We start from the raw sequence: 26,408 nt of genomic DNA on the forward strand, positions 1-26,408 counted from the left end.
CCGTGTTGCGGTATAAGACGTTCCTCATTCTCAGGAAAGAGATTAGAAAATTATGGAGTAGTATTATTACCTTTGTGTCAATAACAATAATCGTCGGTGCCGCTAGGTGGCAGCACAAGCACTCGGTAATGCCGATAATTAATTAGATAGTTGGCGGTTAGGTCGGTGAGGGAGGGGGCGGAGAGGGCCGGCTTGGGAATCGACGTGATCGACATCAGAGCGTGCTAGTAGTGCCACCAAACGGCTCTGCACGGTAAACAGCGCGAGACCGTCGCTACACACAACATGGCGGCGCTAACCTGTCAAAAACTCTATAAATCGCTCATCTTTAAACATTTATAACTATTGAACCATTGATACTCAAAGATCGAAACTTGAATTTCTCACATCTTCTTGTCCAAATCTACTGGATAACGTAGGGAAAAGGCAAAAATTTTTGGTTACGCAAGGAAAAGAGCAGCCCAAATTTTAACAATATTATTGTTCTTTACTCTTAATTACTTACCCTGTATCCAGCCAAATCTTGAACAACACAGGTTAAAATTGCTTCCCTTCCTACTGATGCTGTTACATTGGCAATGGGCTCCTTGAAATTGGGATCTGGAAACAATACAAATGCAATTGTTACATTTTTATGAACAATATACATTTTTTGCAAAATGGATAATTTTACTTTAAAAAACTTCAATTACTGATTATATTTATACATATGTATATTTTAACGCTGATAATATAGAGCGGGTATTACGATTGTTGTTTGAATTTTGGACGACATGGTCACGATGTAGCGTTTTGACTGGTCTGGGTTAGATCTGGATTAGGCTTCTGTAAATATTTTCCACGATATTTCTTCTCCTACATTATCCGAGATATTTTCTCTATGTTAACGATATTTCTGTGTGCAGTCTGTTAGTTTAGTGCACTCACTTAAATAACACCCTAATTCAACGGTTTAAGAAAATGTGTTTGTGCAAGAAATTCGAAACCCGGTCTACCGTTTGGTAGTTCAACTCCTTAACCGCTTGGACAACCAACGATCTTTAAATGATAGGGAACATTTTGGTATACATATGTATATCGCAATGAATAAAATGCTGCAGCGATAAGATTTCACCACCGCGCCGCTCGGTAGTAGGATCAAACGAAAAGGTTAGAAATACATGGTTATGTTATGACAGCACGTGCAACTACATACGTTTACATTCATTGAAGTCAACATAATTAAATATATTACAGAGAGAAGAACACTGGACCATAGCATAATTTACATATCTATGATTTTCAAAACCTACTGTGCGTGAAACAGAATAAATATCTAACAAGGGAACATATTCAGATGCGAAATTCGGATTTTGATAAAACTTTGGGAGTTTATAGTTCTTTTAAAAATATTTGACACGTATTTTTTTTTTATCGGCAACCATCCACTTTGAAGGGGTGAAAACAGCCCTCAAAGTTGGGGGTCAAAACCATACTTTTTGAGATATCTCGGAAACCAGAGGTCGAAAAAATTTGAATTTTTTTTTAAATTGTGTGTTTTTCAATGGGCAATGTAGTCGCGCAAGAAAATTTTAACAAAAGTTTTTTGTTTAAACAATATATTAAAAATTTGATTTCTTTTTGTAGTTTCTCTTATTTATTGTTAGTTAATTTTAATGTAAACTTGGGTGCGTGATCTTTGATCCAAAATAGGGGATACATGTTTCAGGATTTTCTTTTTTTTTGCCATTTAACAATAATTATGCATAATGGAATATAGTCTTGCACCTGGCGTGTGGGGGAATTCTGGCTTGTTTTATCGAAATATAAGCATTTAGTATAAACGTATATAGTATTTTAAACAATACCACTGGATTACATGTCGTTTATTGTTTTATCAGCAGCTAAAGAAGGTGGCGCAGGTACCAGCGTGACGCGGTGCTAATTACCGCGGCGGAGTAAGGGTACCGACTTGTATGTATAGCCAATTCTCCTGCAAATTTCTCCGGTTGTTGGGTGTTTCCTTGTTATTATTGCTGTGATATGTTTCCATCAAAATGTTTATAATGTTCATCAGATTGACCTTCATGTTTGTAAAAACGAATCTAAAAATAAACAATCAGTAAAAGTAAATTATTTGAAGGATCCACAGTGTATTTGAAAAGGCTCCAGGTATATTTTGACCGAAAGCCCAACGACCGCAGAAATTCGCAGACGAATTGGCTATACATACATACAAGTCGGTACCCTTACTCCGCCGCGGTAATTAGCACCGCGTCACGCTGGTACCTGCGCCACCTTCTTTAGCTGCTGATAAAACAATTAACGTCATGTAATCCAGTGGTATTGTTTAAAATACTACATACGTTTATACTAAATGCTTATATTTCGATAAAACAAGCCAGAATTCCCCCACACGCCAGGTGCAAGACTATATTCCATTATGCATAATTATTGTTAAATTATTATAATAAACATGTATCCCCTATTTTGGATCAAAGATCACGCACCCAAGTTTACATTAAAATTAACTAACAATAAATAAGAGAAACTACGAAAAGAAATCAAATTTTTAATATATTGTTTAAACAAAAAACTTTTGTTAAAATTTTCTTGCGCGACTACATTGCCCATTGAAAAACACACAATTTAAAAAAAAATTCAAATTTTTTCGACCTCTGGTTTCCGAGATATCTCAAAAAGTATGGTTTTGACCCCCAACTTTGAGGGCTGTTTTCACCCCTTCAAAGTGGATGGTTGCCGATAAAAAAAATACGTGTCAAATATTTTTCAAAGAACTATAAACTCCCAAAGTTTTATCAAAATCCGAATTTCGCATCTGAATATGTTCCCTTGTAAGTAAAAGAAGAGGTATATATATATAAATTACAAAATTACATTTAAAAATCTAAAATCAAAATGAATACATATAAAGGGTTGTGTAAACGTAACTGCAATGAAAACCTATTTCTTTTCTTACAAAATAAATCAAGTTACAGTGGATAACAAAAGTAAGTTAACACTCATGCTTTCAATAATGAAATCACGATAACACTGATATTTATTCACTTATAAAAAAATAAACAAGTTGATTACATATTGAATGGTACTGTTGAAAACAAAATTTATCACGATTGTCACAGTGATCTGAAGATTTATCAAGATATTGATCTTTCTATACTAAATATACAAAATTTGGTGTGCCAAAAGTAAGTTAAAGTATCGTTTAATAACATTGCCCAACACCAAATTTGTTTCACAATTACATTTTGATGGTGGTACTTGTAGAGTTTTATGCGCTGATTCCAGATCTGCCCTCAATTTTTCTCCTAGATGAACAGTTCTTGAGAAACAAGACTTCGAAAAAAAAAAATTTTTCAACTTTAAACAAATATTGTGATGGTATTGCAAAAGATATTGAATTGTTCTTTACAGCAAAAGATTCTGTAGACTTTCCCGAATACAGTGATATCTAATACTAATACATTATGAATGTTTAAACATGTTTAAACAATCATTAAAAACGGAGAGACACCACTTTTGCGCAGCAACTTTTCAGGATATATTTCAATTTATCTCCAAAAGTAAGGATTCAGCGGAAAATCGAACTATACCACGCGATAGAGCAGACTTTTATCTTGAGAAATCATCCTTTGAAGTTTGCTACGTCGACGTTTTTTCTCGAATCAGAAAGCAAAATATCATCGCCATTACAACATTAACAATAAGTTGCCGCCAGTGTCGCTCACCACTAGCGCGATCTCAACATAAATTGGCCAACTCATGGCGGGTGAAGATATTTTGTTTTCTGGTCCGGGAAAAAAACGTCGACGTAGCAAACGTCAACGGTGATTTCTCAAGATAAAAGTCTGCTCTATCGCATGGTATAGTTCGATTTTCCGCTGAATCCTTATTTTTTGAGATAAATTCAAAAATATCCTGAAAAGTTGCTGCGCAAAAGTGGTGTCTCTCCGTCTTTAATGATTGTTTAAACATGTTTAAACATTCATAATGTATTAGTATCAGATATCACTGTATTCGGGAAAGTCTACAGAATCTTTTGCTGTAAAGAGCAATTCAATATCTTTTATTATTGTTATTGTTATTGTTATTGTTATTGTTGTTGTCGTCGTCGTCGTCGTCGTGGTTGTTGTTGTTGTTGTTATTATTATTATTATTATATTTTATTATATATATATTAATAATAATAATAATACACGGACCGAGGTCCTTTTATACAAATGTGTACAGTTTTGACAGTATAACTAATATAACAAAAAGAAGATATGACAAAAAATCTTGACATAAAATCTTAACCTAAGTCTTAACTAAAATTTCCATAAAATTGGACCGTGCGAAACTAAAAGGTACGATTAACATATGTTAGGGATTATTTAGTGGAAGTAAACAATACAAATATAATATAATTTAATCTTACTCAGATATACATGAAGTGAACACTTTGAGCGACCAGAGAAAAGAAGAAGGAGTAAAGAAAAGAACGCCCTAATATATAAGACAACAGGTGTCGCTGTACATAGAAAAAGTCATAGAACAAATAAACACATAACGCGGGCATTACAAACGGATACAAATATAATTCCAACACTCCCTCCTTAATGTCGGCGTTTTAAAAAAAAAATTAATACATTTTAAGCATGAAAATTCAAACCCAATCCTAATACACATGAATAATGTTTACACTTTGACAGTCCCTTTGTTAATACATCCGCAAGCATTTCATTAGTCGGAATATACTGTAAATTAAGCTTATTGTCTCTTAAAGCTTCGCGCACAAAGTGATACTTTATATCTATATGCTTAGATCGACTATGATATACCGGATTATTAGCAAGCATTCTCGCACCTTGATTGTCGCTAAATAATGAGATTTCGCACGCGAACCCCAATTCCTGCAGATACCTGCTGAGATACATGGCTTCTTTTGTGGCCTCAGCTATCGCCATATATTCAGCCTCAGTTGACGATAAGGCTACAGTTTTCTGCTTCTGAGACTTCCACGTTATGGCGGCTCCACTCATGATGAATGCATACCCCGTGTACGATTTCCTATCAACTATACAGGAGCCCCAATCTGCATCAGTATAGCCCGTCAGTGGTAGATTGTTTTTCTCATATGTCAATTCTGTATTGCATCTTCCTCTCAAATATCTCAGGACTCTTTTCGCAGCTGTCCAGTGGGATCGCTTATGACAGTTTGAGAACTGGGCCAAACCTGCTACCGTTCTCATTATATCGGGTCTGGTTGCTAACCCTAAATACATTAATGCTCCAACCAGTTCACGATAAGGCTCATCTCTGGACATGTCATCCTCATCTTCGTCACCATCCTTATCCAGCTTGACATTTACATCGATTGGTGTATCGATCGGTTTTGCATTGCCCATTCCAAACCGATTTAAGATTTCTTCTGTATACTTCCTTTGTGACAATGCAATTCGTCCATTCTCTTGAGCAATCTCCATTCCAAGGCAATACTTCGCTTTACCTAAATCTCTAACTTCAAATTCATTCATTAAATACAACTTAAACATTTCTGTACAATCTTTACTATTTGAAGCAATTAATATGTCATCGACATAAACTAATACAATTAGAATGGTTTCTGATGATCTTTTGAAGTAGACACATGGATCACTAGTAATTGGTTCCAATCCAAACCCTTTTAATTTGTGATCTAATTTAATGTTCCATTGTCTTCCAGCTTGTTTTAAACCATATATCGCTCGATTCAGCTTACATACCTTACTGCCTTCATTTATCTTTTGAAGCATATTGTTGGCTAACTTACCCAATTTCCCTTTTTCTCCCTCCTGGAGGATGATTCTCTTAAGAAATTTACTCAAATAATCTGGAATCTCCATAAATACCTCCTCTTCGAGGTCTCCATTGAGAAACGCTGCAGTAACATCTAATTGATGTATTTCTAATCCGTATTGAGCAGCTAGGGCTGAAAGTATTCTAACAGAATCAAGTCTTGCAACGGGTGCAAAAGTTTGCTTATAATCAACCCCAAAACGTTGACTATACCCCTTTGCAACTAATCGAGCCTTTCTTCTTTCAAGACTTCCATCAGCATTGGTCTTGTTGTTTAAAACAATTTTACACCCAACTATATTTTTATTTTCAGGACGATCAACAATTCTCCATGTTTTGTTTTTGAGTAATTGTTTGAATTCCAACATTATAGCATCTTCCCACTCATCCTTTTCTTCACCATTTATAGCATCTTTCAGGTTAATTTCAATAAACCCCGCAGCATCATGAAATACATCCTCTTGGATTTCCATATTCTCCAAGTCACATCCTGAATTCTCTTCATTATTGTTTTGGATATTTGAATTCAACATCTTATATTCCTTTTTCGGTCGTCCAGGTTTACCAGTCTTAATTATCTTCGGTCTACCCGGTAATCGTTTGTCGATAGGATTCTGTTCTACGTTTTCACCACTTGCAACTTCTGTGTTTTGACATGCTGTTTGATGCTTTCCAATCTCAGTCTCCAGGTTATCTTCCTTTTGATTTTCATGCATTAGTAAATCATTATCTACGTTTCCCTCTAGGTTACAATCTTCTAGACTATACTTCTCATTTGTAAATCTAACATCTCTTGAGATTACTACCTTTTGATTTTTATGTAACCATACTCTATATCCTTTAACCTCATCTGAGTATCCTATGAAGGTTCCTTCCATTGACCTCTCATCAAATTTTCCTTTGTTGATAGTTTTGTCTAATACATATGCCTTTGTTCCAAACACTCGTAAATATCTTAAATTTGGAATCCTTCCCATCCAAATCTCAAATGGAATACCACCTTTCAGTGCTTTCGTTGGACACCTGTTCTTAATGTGGTTTGCCGTCATTACTGCTTCCCCCCAAAACGATAATGGCAGCCCTGATTGTATGAGCATACATCTGGCTGCTTCAATTACTGTTCTATTTCGTCTCTCAGCCACACCATTTTGTTCAGGTGTATATACTGTAGTTCTTCTGGCTTGAATCCCATTTTCTTCCAAATACTTTGCAAACTCATAATTGCAATACTCACGTCCATTATCGGATTGCAGAATTTTTATTTTCTTTTCTTTGTGATTTTCGACCAACCTTTTGTATTTCTTAAATGCATCCAAACAATCACTTTTTCTTTTAAGCAAATAAATATGGCACCATCTAGAGTGATCATCTATAAATGTAACAAAAAAACGAGCACCTCCCTTTGATGAGGTTCTCATTGGACCACATATGTCAGTATGCACTATTCTCAGAAATTCTGAACATGGCTCCCTTTGATTTTTGAAGGGTTCTCTGTGTTGTTTACCTAATAAGCAAACTTTGCAATCTTTGAAACTATCATTTTTTGTTATGTTTCCTCCAATAGCAATTTCATTTTTCATTAGTTGTGTCAAATCTCTTAAATTCAAATGAGCCATTCGCTCATGCCATAATTTAATTTCTGTTCCTTCTTTAATTGAGACTCTATTAGCATATTCATTGACTTCTCTTATATAATATAGGTTACCTACTCTATCAGCAATCATTTTTGTTTCACCTTCCTTACTCTTTACTATGGCTATATCTTTCTCAAATATTACAATATGATCTCTCTCAGTGATTTTGGCAACAGAGACTAGATTTGTACGAAGATCAGGGACATATAGTGTATTCTGTAGTCTAATTGATCTCTCGTTTTCTCCATTTGTGACTATTAAATTTACATCACCTTTTGCTTTAGCTTCTGTCGATGCTTTATTAGCTAAATTTAAATTTTGATTATGTACGTCAATGAGATTATTAAATTTATCCTTCTCGTTGCATAAATGAGTCGTGCACCCACTATCTAAGCACCACTGACCTTGTCTTTGGTTAACATAATTTACTTTATTCTCTTCTAAATTAGCTAAGTTTACATAAAAGAGATCCTCTACATTATTTGCCTTATGATTGCTTTTATGATTCAGATTGGCGTAACACTTTGACGCTACATGCCCTGTTCTATTGCACCTCAGACATTTTACCATATGTTTATTATTGTGTGAATATACCTTTGATTCTCTTGTATGATCTTCCTTTGGATCTCTGCTGGAGCTATTATCCTTGAATGCCCTTGGTTTCCATGGCTTTCCTTGGTTTGTATTCCTTTTCCAGCTTGAAGTCGCCATCATAGCTCCTGATGCATCATTCACCTTCTGTTTCCTCGCCTCATTTTCTTCTAAGATCTTTACTTTTAACGTCTCTGCATCAGGTAAATTGTCTCTAGATTCAATTGCGCACCTGAAATTCTCAAAACTTTCTGGTAGGCTATATAGTAACATGATGGAGAGCAGGTCAGCATTTATATCCACATTCATGGCGTTCAACTTGTCTACGGCATCAAAAAACTTTTTCATATGTTCCCTTAAATCACCCCCTTCTTGCATACGTTGCAATGTTAGTTGCTTTAGCAGGGTGGCTTTTCGTGCCGGACCTTTTGAGGCAAATATCGCTTCTAACTTTAGCCATACCTCTCGTGATGTTATACATCCTCTTACTTGCTTCAACTCAGATGAACTTATGCTGAGAATCAGGTCTGCCTTCGCTTTTTGGTCCTCTCTCCTCCATGTGTTCATCGCTTGTATTGAGGCAGCTTCAGTTCCCGTAGCCTCCGGCATTGGTTTTGCACCAGTCACGTATTGCCACAGATCAGCTTTTATTAACAAAGCCTCTACCTGCATCTTCCACGTTTCATAATTATCTTTGGTCAACAATTCAATACGTGTGGAATTTATGGTATTAGCCATTTTCAATTATTCCTTTAAGGAGACAGCCACGTGTTGACCTAACCTCTTATTGTAAATATATCGTAAATATATTATTGTAAATATATGTAGTTATTGCTCTTACAATAGAGCTGGGCCCATAACCTTTTGTTAGGGATTATTTAGTGGAAGTAAACAATACAAATATAATATAATTTAATCTTACTCAGATATACATGAAGTGAACACTTTGAGCGACCAGAGAAAAGAAGAAGGAGTAAAGAAAAGAACGCCCTAATATATAAGACAACAGGTGTCGCTGTACATAGAAAAAGTCATAGAACAAATAAACACATAACGCGGGCATTACAAACGGATACAAATATAATTCCAACAACATATAGTATTACGCAATTTTGTTTTGAATGCCTGTAACGTGCCATTAAAAAAATCGATATTGTTATAAAATATGTTAGAGCAAGCAATAATGCGATTTAATGGATTTCTTATACCATATGAGGATTTGGATTTCATTTTATAATACCATCACAATATATGTTTAAAGTTGAAAAATATTTCTTTTTTCGAAGTCTTGTTTCTCAAGAACTGTTCGTCTAGGAGAAAAATTAAGGGCAGATCTGGAATCAGCGCATAAAACTCTACAAGTACCACCATCAAAATGTAATTGTGAAACAAATTTGGTGTTGGACAGTGCTATTAAACTATACTTTAACTTACTTTTGGCACACCAAATTTTGTATATTTAGTATAGAAAGATCAATATCTTGATAAATCTTCAGATCACTGTGATTATCGTGATAAATTTTATTTTCAACATTACCATTCAATATGTAATCAACTTGTTTATTTTTTATAAGTGAATAAATATCAGTGTTATCGTGATTTCATTATTGAAAGCATGAGTGTTAACTTACTTTTGTTATCCACTGTACATCAGATGTTGGAACTGCGATCCATTTTTCTAGGATATAGAGCTCCGCTCTTTGTATTAGATTTCTCGTTGTTGTCATAATTAGAGCGTCTCTTTTTATGCTATTACATGCATTTGTTATGTGATTCCAAAGTTCTTGAACATTATTGATTGTTGTGTCGTATACAACGGATTGCAGATATCTCCAAATATAAAAATCCATCGAAGTTTGATATTCTTCATTTCAGTCTTATATTTTCATGGAGAACCACCCCTTAATTTTTCTCCCACCTGTAGTCGAATACCCTGTATTACTCAGAATTGCAACGTAGAATGACAGTGGAGTCGGTAACCATTTCGAAGCAGCCGCTCCATCAAATCCGCCTAGATCGAGACTCTTAATACGTTCGCATTTCCCGCGAGAGCTACCCCTTACCCGTATGTGCGCTCGATGGATAGGCACGTACGATAGAATTATGGTTCCCCTATGCTCCCATTACTAAGCCATCTATGTTCTGTGTTATATCTGCCGTACCTTTCCTCCTTTCTGCGCCCTTAACGACACCCTTCGCCATTTTATGTTCTCCGCAAATTATTTCTGCGCAACTAACCGTACATTCGTGAGGGCCATCAATGGCCTTTGAACAATGAGGTTCCTCGATCTACTTATCCAATTCCCACGAATCTTAATGTGTTTAGCATCCTACGATCCCATCAATGTATTCGCGCGAGGTTTATTGTGTGCATACAATACATATACAGTGTTGGACAAAATAATAGCACACTATACATACATATATCTATATTTCTCGTATACAGGTTTTGCACTTCAAATCCACCATTTTGTTCAGATCAAGTACACCCTTTTGCAAATCAATTTCACCGTTTTACAAATCAATTTCACCTTTTTGCAAATCAATTTCACCCTTTAGCAAATGAGTTTCAAATAATGTATTATTATGCAAGTTTTTGTAAAAAAAAACATACGCGTGGAAAACCACGCGCGGCATAAGTGAAACTTCTTGCAGTCTACTAATGTTTAGAAGTAAATTAAGATTGGAAATGTTAAATAATCCTAATGAAGCGACAACAAGATCAGGAACAACTCTCGATGCAGTATTTGCAAGACATTTAGACAAAATTGAATCAAGAATATTTATATCATATTTTAGCTATCGCAAGCCAATTGTTTCAATGATAGAATCGTAGAAAATCATAGAAAAAATAATGAACGATCAAAATTGGCGACGCAAAGAAGAAGAGCGTATGGGAAATGCTATGTGAACTACATATGTCTCTTTCTTTCCCATATGCTCTCCTTCTTTGCGTCGCAAATTTTGATCGTTCATTATTTCTTCCTTTGATTTTCTACGATTCTATCATTGAAACAATTGGCTTGTGATAGCTAAAATATTAAAATATGATATAAATATTCTTGATTCAATTTTGTCTAAATGTCTTGCAAATACTGCATCAAGAGTTGTTCCTAATCTTGTTGTCGCTTCATTAGGATTATTTACCATTTCCAATCTTAATTTACTTCTAAACATTACTAGACTGCAAGAAGTTTCACTTCTGCCGCGCGTGGTTTTCCACGCGTATGTTTTTTTACTTACCTGACACCTGTTAAAATTTTTCGGGTTAGTTTAGAACAAGGGTTTGGATAATTGTTTATAAATCTTTCAGTCGGAACAAAATCCGATGAGAAATTGCATGTGAAAGTAGCTGGAGGTTGATTCTATGTTATCCAATTGCAAATGTTCACAAATTAACTCTGATTAATTAGTTATTAGCAATTGTTGCGCGGGCTGATTGTTTCGGAAGTTCCACTTCTCCAAAATTTGTTAATAACTAACAATTTAAGCATCAAACCTGCATAAAACTGAAATGGAAATGTGGCCAAGTCTTCATTTTAAAATTTACAATCTTAAAAGTTCACCAATGAAGTCTTTAAAGTTAGTAAATTAATTATGAAAATGTTACTTGTCAAACTATTCGAGGTTATTCGCGAAATTTCGTCACTTCCGTAACGCTAGAAAATTGTAGCCCCCTCAGCAAAGAAGTTTCACTTCAAAAAGTCAAATCAAATACTTATTCAAAAGTAATTATACCAATCCATTAACTTTGTAATATGACTATGACACATCAGTGTAGTCATCTACCTCTCCCTTTAAGGGACTTCTATTTAAGTTCGTGCAAAAGACTGAACCGAGCTTTTTTAGAAGAAACCTTAGCGCATCTAAGATCTCGCTCTTTCGAATTCCTGTTGTCACGTTGGTTCAGCCATCGCTAGTAATTGATATAATCAATCATGTATAACATAAACATACCTTTTGAATTTATTTTTATGCTAGCTCTAATAATGCTGTACGAGAAATTAAATATTAAATACTATTGTTGATAATCAATGTCGAACTAGCGTATATTACACCACATTGCGTGCGATAGAATTAGGAAACTTTATTTTGAATTTGAATCTTTATTGAACGAAATAAATACGTAGCGAAATTTATTTCATTAAATGATCGAGTCATTTCCAAATATAAATCGTGAGCGAATATCCGTTGAAGCCTGTCCATCACTGAAGACTGCGAAGATTTTTCAGAAGAATCGATGAGCAATGATCTATGAGATGTGCAGAGTAATATGATCTAGCCAAGAGGAGGATAAAAAAATGCAATGCACACGATTAAGAAGAGAGTGACTGAGAAGAAAGGAATTAAGAAGAAATGGATCTACGAGATACGCAGATGTAATATGATCTAGCCAAGAGGAGGATAAAAAATGCAATGCACACGATTAAGAAGAGAGTGGCCGAGAAGAAAGTGATTAAGAAGAAATCGATTAAGAGGAATTGGTGATGATGTAACCACCTTATGAAAATTAAGCTAAGCAGAAAGGATTGATTGATCTATAAAAGGGATGTCTACTCATTAGCAGCTCAGTCCACAAAATACAGTCATCAAGTCAACAAGTTCAGTCAATGTTTAAAATTCTATCAATCACCATCGTACATCAATTAAAAGTTCAGTACCGTGTGTGTGTGTTATCCTGCTGGATTATAATTTCAATAGTGAAGTTAAAGTAAAAAAAGTGTCAGTCGAAGATATTTTGTTATAACATTTGTTCAAACCTTAACACCTTTGTTCAAACAAAGGCCGAAATCTACCTAGCGGTAATTACTAACAATTTATAATAAGATTTCGAGAAGCATTATGTATCCGAAATTTGGTGCTTAAAATATACTTTCGATTATTTCTATTCGAATTAAAATATCAAATCATTTTTAAAGAGTTTACCTCAACTTCAATTTCTACGTTCCAATTCAAAGTCACTTAGATTTTAAGAAATCCTCAAATACCCGAACCGAATAACACATGAGATATTTGGCGGTCATAGACACAATGAGAAAGAATCGCGAAATTCGTGAAAACAGAATAAAATATGTTTGGGCGGGAATTTGCTGTAGATCTTCATTTGTTTTATCGATCAGGCATTGACCTCATCAACTGTCTTGTATCAGTGTGCATCAATGATGCCAGATGAGGGGAATCACGGTGAGATGATGTAGCCCCTCTCTAATGACCAGAGTAATATTTGACACGTTGCGCGTGCGCGACGGGGATTGAGTCTGCGCGCAAGGTGATGGAATGTGATAGTGGAAGGGGAAAGGAGGAGAGTACATGATATCCGTTTGGGAGTCAATCTGGCGACACTGGTGTGCATATGAACGCAAGCGTGTACGGATGATTCCTCTTGTGCAAACACATTTTCTTAAAATGTTGAATTAGGCGTCCCACGAAAAGGAGATACACCTCTGTCCTTTAGGGCATAACTAAAGAGGGTCGCAGGGACCCGAAGACGAGACCAAGATGAGGGTGGTCTGCCAGCCACCATCGGGGAATGGGCCGGTCACTATATGGGCCCGGCTGCCGCTCGTCGGAGCGAGAAGGGTGGTGGGGACCGGGCGAGTCATCGTTGGTGGTCTTCTGCGAGGGTAGAGGTACTGGAGCGGTGACCAGGGTTACCATATTCTAGTCTCGCCAGGCCCGTTACCCTTCTACCCCTCGTCCAGCTGCGCAGCGAAGCCCGCCTTTGCTTTCCCCACTCTTCCCACTAACGCTGACGCGTATCGTACGGAAGCAAAGGCGGGCTTCGCTACGCAGCTGGGCGAAGGGCGGAAGGGTATGGGGCCTGGCGAGACTCGCAGATGGCAACCCTGGCGGTGACCTCTCCAATGCTTCAGGCAGTGTCGGCCAGTCTGAGAAAATCGAGGGGAATCAAGTACCCTCTCTCTGATGACCAGTCCAGTCTACGGCACGGGCACCGTGGTCTACGGCCTTAGTGGGGGACGTTGGAGTGTGCGCATGGTGCTGGAATAGAATAGTGGAAGGGGAAAAGGAGGAGGAGAATGTGTGAGCTCTGTTTGGAGCTCAACTGGCGACACTGGCTTCAGGTGTCTCAGGCGTGGGCACATGTCGAATACGTTGAGCCACACCGAGGAGGCATCGAGGGAAGCCGCTGCTACCGTTACGGGAATGAGGTCCACCGGGCGCGACGTGCAATCGTCCACCAAAATGCTCGCTCTGTGGAGACTTGGGGCTAACGGCTCCCCCAGGGCGAAAAGGGGAGGTAAAAGAAAAGGGATGGAGAGCGAGATCCCTAACACCCACCTTGAATAGAGGTGCAGGAGCCAGCATCCGTCATAGAGGTTGAATAAGAATAAGGGTCTACACAGGGGAATGAAGCTGCTCCCACGATTCCGGTACGCGCGAATTGCCGAAGAGGACCGTTGGCATGGATAGTGCCGGCCAGTATTACCAGACAGAGGTAATCGAAAAGGAATCGAGGGGAATACAAGTGAGTACCCCTCTCTGATGACCAGAGTAATATGTGACACGTTGCGCGACAGGAATAGAGTGAGGTAGAGTGAGGCGAATGGGAGACACGTTGCGCGTGCGCGATATGGACTGAACAGTGGAATAGTATAGTGGAAGGGGATAAAGGTGGAGAGCCTGAAGAGGGAATGAGGTTCGTTTCAACCTCAATCTGGCATCACTGGTGCCGGCACGCATACAGAACGAGCGGCCGGCCCCGGGAGTGTGCGAAATGCACCTCTCCGAGGGGCGGAGGCTACTCAGATCGTACGACGGGGTCACCAGGACCACCGAAAAATATCCGGATATCCATAAGGCGAATTTTCCTCATGTTAAAAAAAGACCACTAACTAACAAGCAGGGCTGGCTCATTCTTCTTGGAAGTCGTAGACTTATGTATGTACATCTTTGATCACGGTACTATGTTGACTGTATAATGACAATTAGATTATCGTTTCCTTCTGATTATTTTTCAAACCTTAGCAGACTTCATTTTGCGATTTCAATTGGTATTGTAACGTGTCCAAATTTTGCCTATTGTTCTATTGTTGTGTTGTTATTATTGTTAGAAAATTTGTTTACTATTGTATGAAATCTACTGCCAGAAAATTTTTTCATATCTGCACCGAAACATATCGATCGAATTTACTTCGGTGTTTAGGACCGTTCTCAATCTTACGTTGTTTTCATTTCAAACGTAATATTTTTCAGGTAATTTATATATATTACTAAATCTATCGAATGTACTTAATCAATAGCAATATTGAAAGTGCTACTATGATCTTAATTATCCTAAAATAACTCATGTCTTGTGCAGATGAAAGTATTATTTTTCCAAATAAATTCAAATATTTGTAACTATACATATGTACATATAATAGAGATTAATAAAGAAAAGTTTTAAGCAATTTTGCAAAAACGGAAAGACGAAATTTTATGCCTATTGGTCTGTTAATATAATAGCTGGCAACGGAGTCTAAAATAACTTATATAATAGGCAACTTAAAATGCTTAAAAGTCTTAAGGAACAAAATATGTGAAGATCAGATTTATACGTGCTTTCGTAAGATTATTTTCGCGAGAATAGATTGAAATCATCAGTATGGCGTCGCGTCGTCGACGTTGGGCGTCTTCTCCCTTTATAATGCTGCGAAATAATAAGAGTTTCGTCTACTTAGTCCCGCGGGTACTTACATCCCTATTTATGACGACAGTATCTTGAACTTTTTACGCCAGCTGCTGGCAAATATGCATGGGTCGATCCTCGAGTCGAGAAGTATTTTCTTCTTCAGCTCTCTTTGCCCAATCTTGCGGTAGTGGGATGATAATGGAAGAAAAGTTACGTATCCACGCCTTCGCGCTTTCATTCTTTCATTTTCGACTTACAGTTAGTTAAAATATAAGCGTGAAGTGGGAATCGCTTGGACGATTCCTTTTTTAAATGATTAAGAAATAGAGCTACTTTCTAAGTTTAAAAAAGTATTTAAAGATAATGGAATTCATGGAATTTGCAATGAGCGCCCTTTTTCGGCTGAACGATGTTTTTAACGTTTGCGCATAGTGCCTCTGTCGTTCTTTTTGAACATTGATATAATTATTATTCTGTTTTCTTCCCACTTCTGTTTTTGTCTTCAGCGAGATCGTATACGTGTTTCTGTTATCCCGTAATTTTTCTACATGGACTATACAGGGTGGGGCAATAACTATGTCCACCTTGAATATCTCCGTTATTTGCAATAATATGGAAAAATGTTATCAACAAAAATTGCACGGTACAGGGGGGGACATGTTGTGACAAAAACATTTTTTGAGTGGGTGGACCCATAGAAGAGATTCCAAGGTCACCTTGATTTTTTTTAATTGGAATGTCCTATTTTTTATACCGTAGATCGATAGAGTATCCAATTCTGAATATAAAAGTGTTGACCTTCATATGTCCTAAACCTAACAGTTAACGAGATATTATCCAAAAAACAATAAAAATTATTTCGATAATATCTCGTTAACTGTTAGGTTTAAGACATATGAAGGTCAACACTTTTATACTCAGAATTTGTTACTCTATCGATCTATGGTATAAAAAAGAGGACATTCCTTTCAAAAAAATCAAGGTGACCTTGGAAACTCCTCTATGCCTCCACCCACGCAAAAAATGTTTTTGTCACAACATGTCCCCCCCGCCATACCGTGCAATTTTTGTTGATAACATTTTTCCATATTATTAACAATAACGGAGATATTCAAGGTGGACATAGTTATTGCCCCACTCTGTATATGTATTAACACCAGAACTGACACATCAGTCAAAATGACCGGTTATACAATTTCATTTTCAAATTCTTACTTCATGCTACATTTTTCTCCCGCAATGATGTGATGACGTTTGCAAGCGATAACTAAAGCTATAATGTAATGAATTTTATATTTATGTTTAATTAAACCAGAAACAAAATAATTTTGTATCATGGCTACTTATACCAACACCAGTCATCTTCACTGGTACTTCTCAAAGTGGAAAAGCATCCTATAATCTGTTTACCGAACCCGAAATCGTTTATTAGATATTTTTGATAGATTTATTCTGTTTTAACGTCTTACTATGGCACCACAACATGAACATAACCATAGCCGCGATGTAACATAACATAGTCATCGATGTTGTTTCACGCGGTCATTTTGTATTGTATATTGTATACCATAGTCGTTGGAATAGGATCTAATTCTTTTTTATATCAAGATATTTTGCAAGCCCTAAAAGTGGCAATACAATTGCAAACCTCTGAATTGTTTCAATTAAGTGTACAATAAACCAATGGAATGCTCTGAGGTATGAGCATGAAGAAAGTGAATCAGAAGGAGATGAAATTGAATTTCATAGTGATAATAGTGATAATGAGATTATAGACAAAGACAATGCTCAGGAGTCCTCGGAAAGTGAATTGGAAAATGTTTTGTCGATCCATTAGAATATCCATTAGAATTGGATAAAATTTTGGGAACAGGTTCCTTTTTGGCTAAAATGATGATTGCCAGAAGGATTTTTGGCGACTCGAAAACAAATTTGTTACCATTTTAATGTCACTCTCTACCTTATTTTTATAGGGCTTTTCATAGAAGCGGTAGCGTTAGCATTTTTTGACAAAACCGTGGAAAAGAATACGAAATTACGAATGGTGGAGGCGCTTAACATTGAAGCCAACGAATCATGTAAAAAATATAAAATAATTCCTCAAGACTTAGAAAACTATGTTGATAGAGGGATTGAACATTTTATTTCCCACGAAACACTAAGATTTTTTGAAAGATTCTCAATTCCTATAGAATTTTTTAAAAGAGATTAAAAGTTGTTAACGACACTGCTGAGCGTGGTGTTAAACTTGGTCAGGACTATAATCGGTTATTATCAAAAAATGAAGTCGAGAAACAATATATTTTAGATGTATTGAAACAATCCTTAAGAGACACATAAAATATTTCAACGAAATTTTCTAAAGGGATCTTTCGTTATTGCTATAAAAATACGTTTAATAGTTTTTTGTATTAGTAGTTTATAATAGTGGTTTGTAATAGTAATTTGTACTGTATTATATGTATAACGTGTATGTATAATGTATATGTATTACGTATAAGTATATGTATATATATCTTTGCTACTTATAAAAATATGAAAAAATTTTTTAAACAAAAGTTGTACTGTTTAATAAATTAAATATAATATAAAAGAAAAAGAAATTTTTTAAATGTCAATTTTTGAGATTTCAAGATCACGAATTGTTTTTTTAAATCAATATTGCATTTTGTTTATAAATTGTTATAGTGCGTAAAAAGATACATTCAACGATATATACAAAACATATATGCTGACCATATAGTGCAGTGGAGAAAAGCAGGTTACAACATTAAAAAATTTTCAAAGTCGATTTGGCACAGTTTCCCGTTATACGATCAATTTCAAATTTTGCACAGATTATTTGTTCATCCAGTAGCACCATTCTAGGGGTTGTCCCACAAAAAAATCTGCGAAAAAATTTTCGCCAAGTATAACAAAGGTCCACCCTAATGTACACATCTGTCACTTGATACGTGGCTGTCGCGCGCCTCTATGACGTACATACACAACGTACACTTTCGTTGGTCGCGTTACCGCACTTTGGCGGATTTTTAATTGTTAATAACTAAATAACGAAGCCGAAATCGCAAACCGCCCCTTAAATTTTCTCCCACCTGTATTCGAACACCCTGTATGTACACATGCCACAAGTGATAGATTGAAAGTGGTAGGTAATAAAAATGCCAAACGTGACGCGTATCAAAACTGCCTTGCGATGTCTGGGGACGCGCTTCGCATCTGAGACAGCCTCACAATGCGTCTGCTGCGCCGCGAATCGACGATTGTTGGCTTTTTGACGACATCAACAATCAATGGTGCCTCGCAGTCTATTGTTCGATACGTTCGGACGTGTATCAATATACAGTGTAGCACAAGCAATAAATCGAAACACCATGATTGCCTTACAGTAGCTGATGGCTAATTCAACTATTCTCCTTCGCGTTTTTTTCCTTTTGTACAACAGTCAAGAAATATCCGCGAGACAGAACGATAGAGGCAGACGTCAGTTAACCCTTAGCACTAGAGTGGTAACTCTGAGGGCCGCCACTAAAAATTGCTGTACCATTATTCAAAATATTCTTTACATTATTAAATGTGCCGTTATCTAATCAATTACTAAATTAGGTATTGTATGAGGTATTGTACCAGTTTCGTATCCATAAAATTTGAAAAATCACAGAGAATGGAAATATTCTAGATCGAACAAATGTTCAATTTTCGAGTGAAAATAGCCCCGAGTGCAAAGGGTTAACGTTGCGTTGCGAGTATGCCTCGCAATGTCCGAAGACAGCTTTAAAAGTTAAAAATTTATGATTATATTATCATGTTGTGCGGTTCTTATTTTGCACTTTGATATAACAAATCTAACCAAATAACATACATATTACGCAATTGAGAGTAAACATGACTATAACAAAGACAATGTGTAGTGTCAATTACAGAATATAGGAATGGTATTTTTAAAAATGTATTTGTATCTAATGAATAAAAAGAATACTAACAAAAAGTACAAACAATTCTATGAATTGTTTTATTGACATGCGCAATTCTTCTATTGATAGAAATCTGTGTTATTGTTTTGTGCTAATTTACGACCAGAAACTTGTTTCTTATGCTCGTAAACAGAGCCGCCAGATTAATACTTGTGCCCCCACTCTATCTTCCTCTTTTACGACGCTATTCCCTATGCGACCGAGTCACGTGACACGTTTCGTCTCTGTCGGGTATTTGTCTGGTACTGACAGAGGGAGTCTAGTCGTAAATTAGTGGTCATAAATTTTCTGAATTGGATAACATTATAAGTATACGCCAGAGTTGGGTAGTAATTAATTACATCTTCAATTACATGTGCAAAAGTGGACTATAATTACAATAAGAAAACGGTTAAATGGTCCAAAACATAAAAATTAGTGGTTTAAAAGAACAATTACACTGAAGTAATTGTTAGACTCAATTACAATTACTGGTTGAGCCAAAGTAATTGCAATTACCAATTACAATTACATGTAATTGTAATTTTATTTCTGAAATTTCCAAGTAATTTTAATGCAATTACAAGTAATTGTAATTGGTAGTTGCAATTACAAGTAATTGTAATGGGTAGTTGCAATTACTTAACGTTAAATTGGCACTAAAAAAGGGTAATTAGATACCTACTCACTGGAAATGTCTAAAAAGAACAATTAAAAAGCATATGTTAGGTAATATTTATTATTTATTAAATACATTATATATTGGGAAATATTTATTACTTATTGAATATTTTTTTATTGTAGCTAATTATTTGATATTTCAAAAAAACGATCACCATTTGTGCGGCGTCGACCGAAGGTCGGAGGCGCCTGATGGGACCGCTCAGAATTGAGCGCACGTGGACAGGCAGGAAGGAGCGGGAGAAAAGAAAACTTTCGCAGGTTATTAACAACACTGATTTTATTCACGTTCGGTATTTCGGCGCGACGATTCGACTTTGTTCGAAACGGAAATCTTACCACGTGCTAATGGCTGCCTTCGGGACGCGACGGAAATCTTGCGCGGCACCTTTACAGGAGCCACCGCGATAGGAGATCTTCGACCCGACGCGACGCAGAGGAGATCTTGCTGCGGGCAGCTGCACGTTGCGCGACGCAAATAACTAAGTCGAAACGAATCGACGCGTTTGTACAACTCGTGCGCACACTTAACAAATTCCAGAAATTGGTTAGATTTCTCGCTTCACACTGTATTTAGCGCGCGTATTGAAACAGCGAACTCACGAGCGCGCGCGACGCAATATACGATTTAGAAGCGAGCGCGTAAGAGCTAGAATCGTCCGACTCGAACGGGGCGATCAACGATTGAGAGAATCGCAAGCAAGCACGAACGCGTAAGAACATGAGGTATCCACCGAGATGCTAGAAACAGAGTCATACTCTCTCTGGCTCTCCGACAGGCGAGGGCCCTTAAATAACGTTGAGCGAAAACGGTGTGTTCGAAACTGATTGGCCGAGACTGTCACCTGATTTCGAGGAGACTCGATGTTATGTTGACGTTCTGTCTTAAAACAAAGATTTCCCGTTCTCGACTCACGGTACGCGTGATCGAGACGCGACTCTTAACAGTTATAAAAACTGTGGAATGTTCGGCTTGTCGCTTCCAATCGTCAAATTTCGAACACCATTACTTTTCAAAATGACCCTCATTTCAAAGTTGGAGTCGGATAATCGATTTGCTTTCGGAGTGTTTGTCATGGAAGCAAACGATAAAACTCTTTTAACTGGAGCTGAGGATGGTAGAGCAGTATTAGTTCGAAAAAATGTTTGCTTTCTAGCCGGGTAGGCTTGAAGCAGTGAACAAGAAATCGATTTATCCGAAAAATAATTACTATTTTGTGACTGAGCTTTCGTTTCTTTCTCACATTCAGCATTGGCTCTGCCTCCGTCATCCGCGAATTCAAAAAGTTTCAAATATTGCACAGGTGCGCTATCTCCGCCCTCCAAAAAGCATAAGAAATAATAAATATTTCCTAGTGAAAACTATATATATACACATTGTGAATGCAAGTGACAAGTGAATCTATTTCTTCAGAGTTGTAATTTAATAAATAATAAACATTTCCTAAGATATGCTTTTTGTTTGTTCTTTTTAAACATCTCCATTGAGTAGGTGTCTAATTACCTTTTTTTAGTGCCATTTTAGCGTTAAGTAATTGCAACTACCCATTACAATTATTTGTAATTGCAACTACCAATTACAATTACTTGTAATTGCATTAAAATTACTTGGAAATTGCAGAAATAAAATTACAATTACATGTCATTGTAATTGGTAATTGCAATTACTTTGGCTCAACCAGTAATTGTAATTGCGGACCACAATTATTATACAATTACAGTGATTCGTCAAGTAATTGCTAATTACCAATTACAATTACATGTAGTTGTAATTTTATTTCTGTAATTTCAAATTATAGTAATTGGCAAGTAATTGTAATTGTAATTGAAATTACATTTTGCCCAACTCTGGTATACGCCACATAAATATATGTGGATAATATCACATGATCCTATAAATATTATACAGGAAAAGATTTTAAATTATTGCACAATTAATATTAAAACTTAATGCTAAAACAACAAGGGATTCATTATTTTAGCTATTTGATTTAAATATATTTACATTCTCCCAAATTCATATTGTGTTTACGTTGTCATAGTAAATTCTCTCTAATAGAAAAACGATAAAAATATTATTTTAGAAATAACTGCAATGTCGATCATTCACCATCTCTCGTATTGTGCTGTTGTGTACATATATTTCAGAATAAACTTGTTATTCTATGGGGAATTCGTTGCAGATTCGTGCCACATCCAATATCCACGTCACGTACATTTTTCCGTTCGATCGTTTCATTCAATTTTGTCTAAGATAAACTTAGTCCACATTGTCAGTTTCCTTTGGCACCGTTAAACCTTCGTTTGCTTCTCGCTATCGCAACAACGCTGTGCTTTTTTCATCCGAACATTTATCTTTCTTCCTCGTAACTTTGCTGCGTCGTCCCTCTTCACATTTCCATTACGACAAGAACCTCAGTACCTCCGAGGACTCGCCATATAGCATAATAATGAGCCATAAACAGCACAACACGCGGCCACTTTATTTCACCATTTCTCGAGCTTGAAATATCTCAACCCTGCTGAAATCACTTCGCACTTGCTTCCAGTAACTTGCCCCCTTAGCTTCTCTAGTCTCACCCTCACCCCCTTCCTCTAGTTTTCCACCGTCCTTTCACCCTCCCGCATTTCTGACCGGCATAATGCGAATGCGTACACTGCTAGGTAACTCATTCGAAACTCGTTTCGTCCAGAAGATACACTCCTCGAAAGAATTAAGGGATCATTAGTGCGAACCCGAAAAATTGGTCCCATTTTACGTGATCATAACTCCGTAAAAAATTGCCGTATCGATATAGTTAAACAATGGTTTGAAAGCCTGAAACCTCTAGTTTCAGATGCTCTGTTTCAAATTATTGCTATGTTGGTTTTTTGCAAAGTTATAGCGAGATGAAGACAACATTGACGGTTAATAAAAATTATGTGCATCTTTGGAACATTACACGGGGAGCAACAAATTTTTTTGATAAATCGCGTTATCATTTGGAAGGGCTATCTTTCCTGTGTAAATTGTGTGGTTGTTGAATACTGTGCGATTGTTTTTTTCGAGTTATTCAACATTGAAGTAAATATGGGCTTTTTAACTTTAACTGGCTCCAGAAAGCGAAAAAATTATCGTAGAATCTTGTGCAAAAAACAATAGAAAGAGCGTTTCTTTCTCTTCAAGGCACTCCTTTTGTTTCTTCAAGTTCATTAACATTTCGATATACCAGGTGATTCTGAAAATATGCTTAACAAATGCATAGTTTCCATATTTCCTTTAACTCGCTGTATCTCGGCGAGAAATGATTGAAGCAGAGATTCTGCCGATTCGATTGAGTACCCCATGAACTCGCTGCGACAATTTTTTACCTATGGCAGCTGTGTTTGAAAAAAGTTAGTGCTTCGCAGAAATTAAATACGCTATCGCCGCGCCGCACAGTGGGCCAGATCGCCGCGCTAGCTGTTCACGCCTATTTCACTATTATTTCAAAATATAAATACCACATTAAATAGGTCGTTGGATTCGTCTTGACGTCAGCTATAACATTATTGAATAAAAAATATGTAGTTATAAATAAATAATCAAGGTGCACACCATTTTTTATTAAAAAACAAAAATTATTGAAATTTTTTGTATTGAAATTTGTAGAAGACTGACTACTGATTACTTTTTGTACGAAACATTTTTTTTTTCTTTACACTCTTAAGAGCCGCTGAGTGGTCGTCAATGCGTCTCGTGCAACGCGACTCGCCGCGGAATTGCGTGCACGCGACGCTTTAAACCAACATAATTTCCAAACTTGGATCGATTTGGGTGGGAAATTTGCAGGATTTTTTAGAGGAGACGTTGCTGCAAATGTTCCACTTTGTTAGAGCACGACACTATGTAACACTTTTAACTTATCCCTTGTCAAAGATGAAAAACTTTGACAGTAATCCTTAGTTGACTAAGTATTTTTTTTTATAACAAATTATGAACATTAATGTTTAGTTCCTGGTGCGTTCTCAAGATAGATATACATTCTTCATACAAAAAAAAATTGAGCACTTAATCTTCAGTAGGTTTTCCAGGACAGCGTTATGAACAAAAGGAATTTTTTCGGTGATAAATTGTATCTGAAAAAGTTTGATCTTTGAACGCTTATTGTAACGAGAGTTTTTAATAACTTTAATTAATATTATCGGTTTCGAATGTAATGGACATTTAAGAAACGTTGTACATTCGTTAAAAATCGATATGAGGACTTTGATTTTTTAGCTCATGAACAGCTAGCGCGTCGATCTGGCCCACTGTGCGCCGCGGTGTTCACGGGGTCATTCCATGCCGAATCGATCACTTTTTGCAGGCACCATCGCCGATTTTGTTCTAACTGAAATATGTTGTAGTCCATGCGAAATTAGGGGGGGGGGGGTTTAAGTCATCATTTTGCCGGTTTCAAATTTTTTTAGAAATGGCAGGCCTTCAAAGTTTTCAATTTTTGCCCATTTCGGCGAAAACGGGCCTCACTTACGAATTTTTATCTCAAGAACGGTTTGTCCGATTGAGCTAAATTTTCTTTTGTTTTATTCGGAAAGGATTGGGCTATTACAAAATAATTTTTTCAACCTCGACAATCAACTTTATAATGTCGAAAAATTTAAACAAATTCTTCTTTTGCGTTTTTTTCAATGATGGGGCGGAGTGATTTAAATTTTGAAAAATATGGTTATATTCCTTGAAGTTTCCCCTTTAAAATGAGCCCTTAAACAAGATGGTATCTTTAAAATTGGCGTTACAATGAGCTGGTAAAGGACGCCATGTACCTCCGTTTCAGGTAGAGGCGAGTCGAACGCACGGCTATTATGGTCCGTTGTCTATACATATACATACAGGGTGTCCCAAAATTCGTGAAAATCCCGAAAGGGGGTGGTCCCTGAGACCATTCTAAGAGACATTTTCCTTTGCACCAATGTCAACTGCGGCTTTGTTTAGGAGTTATTAACGAAAAACACGGACCAATCAGAGCGCGTCCTGGCCCGTCGCGCCGCGCCGCGCCGGCAAGCGAGTGTCGGTGGTACGCCGTGACATCGCAACGAACAAGAGTTTCTCGATAATGTGAACCCTCTCCGATTTTGATGAACTTTGGATATGTTGTCAAGACCATGATTCTGAACAACATTTCTCTTTAGACTTTTTGGCGATCGGCTTTAGTTTACGAGATAAGTAACTTGTAATTGTAAATCGATCGATGTACTATCTGAACTATCTCCTCTCCGATTTCGATGAGCTTTGGATACGTTGTCCAGACCATGATTCTGAACAACATTTCTCTTTAGACTTTTTGGCGATCGGCTTTAGTTTACGAGATAATCGTAAAAAAAGAGAAGAAGCAGAAACTGATTGAATTAAAAACTCACGTATTCAGCCGTAAATCCATTTGCTGCTTCGAAATGTGTGTCACTGGGTCACTCGGTGACGAACTGCACAGATGTCTTCAGGTACACGGCAGTACCGAAAGCCAAGGGACGTACGGCCAGGTCGACGAACTGCACAGCCGGTGGTAGAAGGCCTAAGGGATGCGCGGTCAAGTCGACGATCCAGAATTTAACTTTCACTTTCGAATCAATAAATAATTCGTATGTTTATTTTACACAGATGCCTTGAAATTTTTCCACACTCACAATCACTGTTCACATTTGTCAACACATAGTTATGCACTAATAATAATTGCCATATCCCTTGTACTGCTGCACAAATCACAACAATCAGGTAATGCAATCACTAGACTGCGGATTTCATGCATTTGTAGCAAACATGAGTAGGTGCATTTTAATACAGTAGAGAGATTAAAATAATTTCAAAACACCAATGTATTATTTTCAAATTCTTAAAATGATCACAGTAAGAATCAAATATCTGTCTGGCTCCTGTCCCTTGTAATAGCGGCAGCCAACATTCATTTTGCATAAAGATTCGCAGTCTAGTGATTAGTTTAAATATCACAGTAAAAAAAACAGCTAATACATAGCAACCGTTAGCTTTGAATTTACAAGTCTTTGGAGATGTTCTCTCTACCGCGGCTCGAACGACACTGATTTTCCGCAAGATTTTTCTAAAGAATTTAGGAAGGGCATTTA

General features: G+C 36.8%; 1 protein-coding gene across 4 annotated transcripts in view; it reads right to left on the reverse strand.

The window, feature by feature from the left end:
* Positions 1-26,408, reverse strand: part of LOC143213737 (opioid-binding protein/cell adhesion molecule homolog) — a 918,132-nt gene that overhangs the window by 644,192 nt on the left and 247,532 nt on the right. For all 4 annotated transcript variants that reach the window (XM_076433869.1, XM_076433868.1, XM_076433867.1 and 1 more), the window contains one exon: positions 506-600. In XM_076433869.1, the coding sequence (XP_076289984.1) occupies positions 506-600 (95 nt within the window). The remainder of the gene's footprint in view (positions 1-505; positions 601-26,408) is intronic.

The sequence above is a fragment of the Lasioglossum baleicum genome, chromosome 11 (assembly GCF_051020765.1).
Source record: "Lasioglossum baleicum chromosome 11, iyLasBale1, whole genome shotgun sequence".
Classification (NCBI taxonomy): domain Eukaryota; kingdom Metazoa; phylum Arthropoda; class Insecta; order Hymenoptera; family Halictidae; genus Lasioglossum; species Lasioglossum baleicum.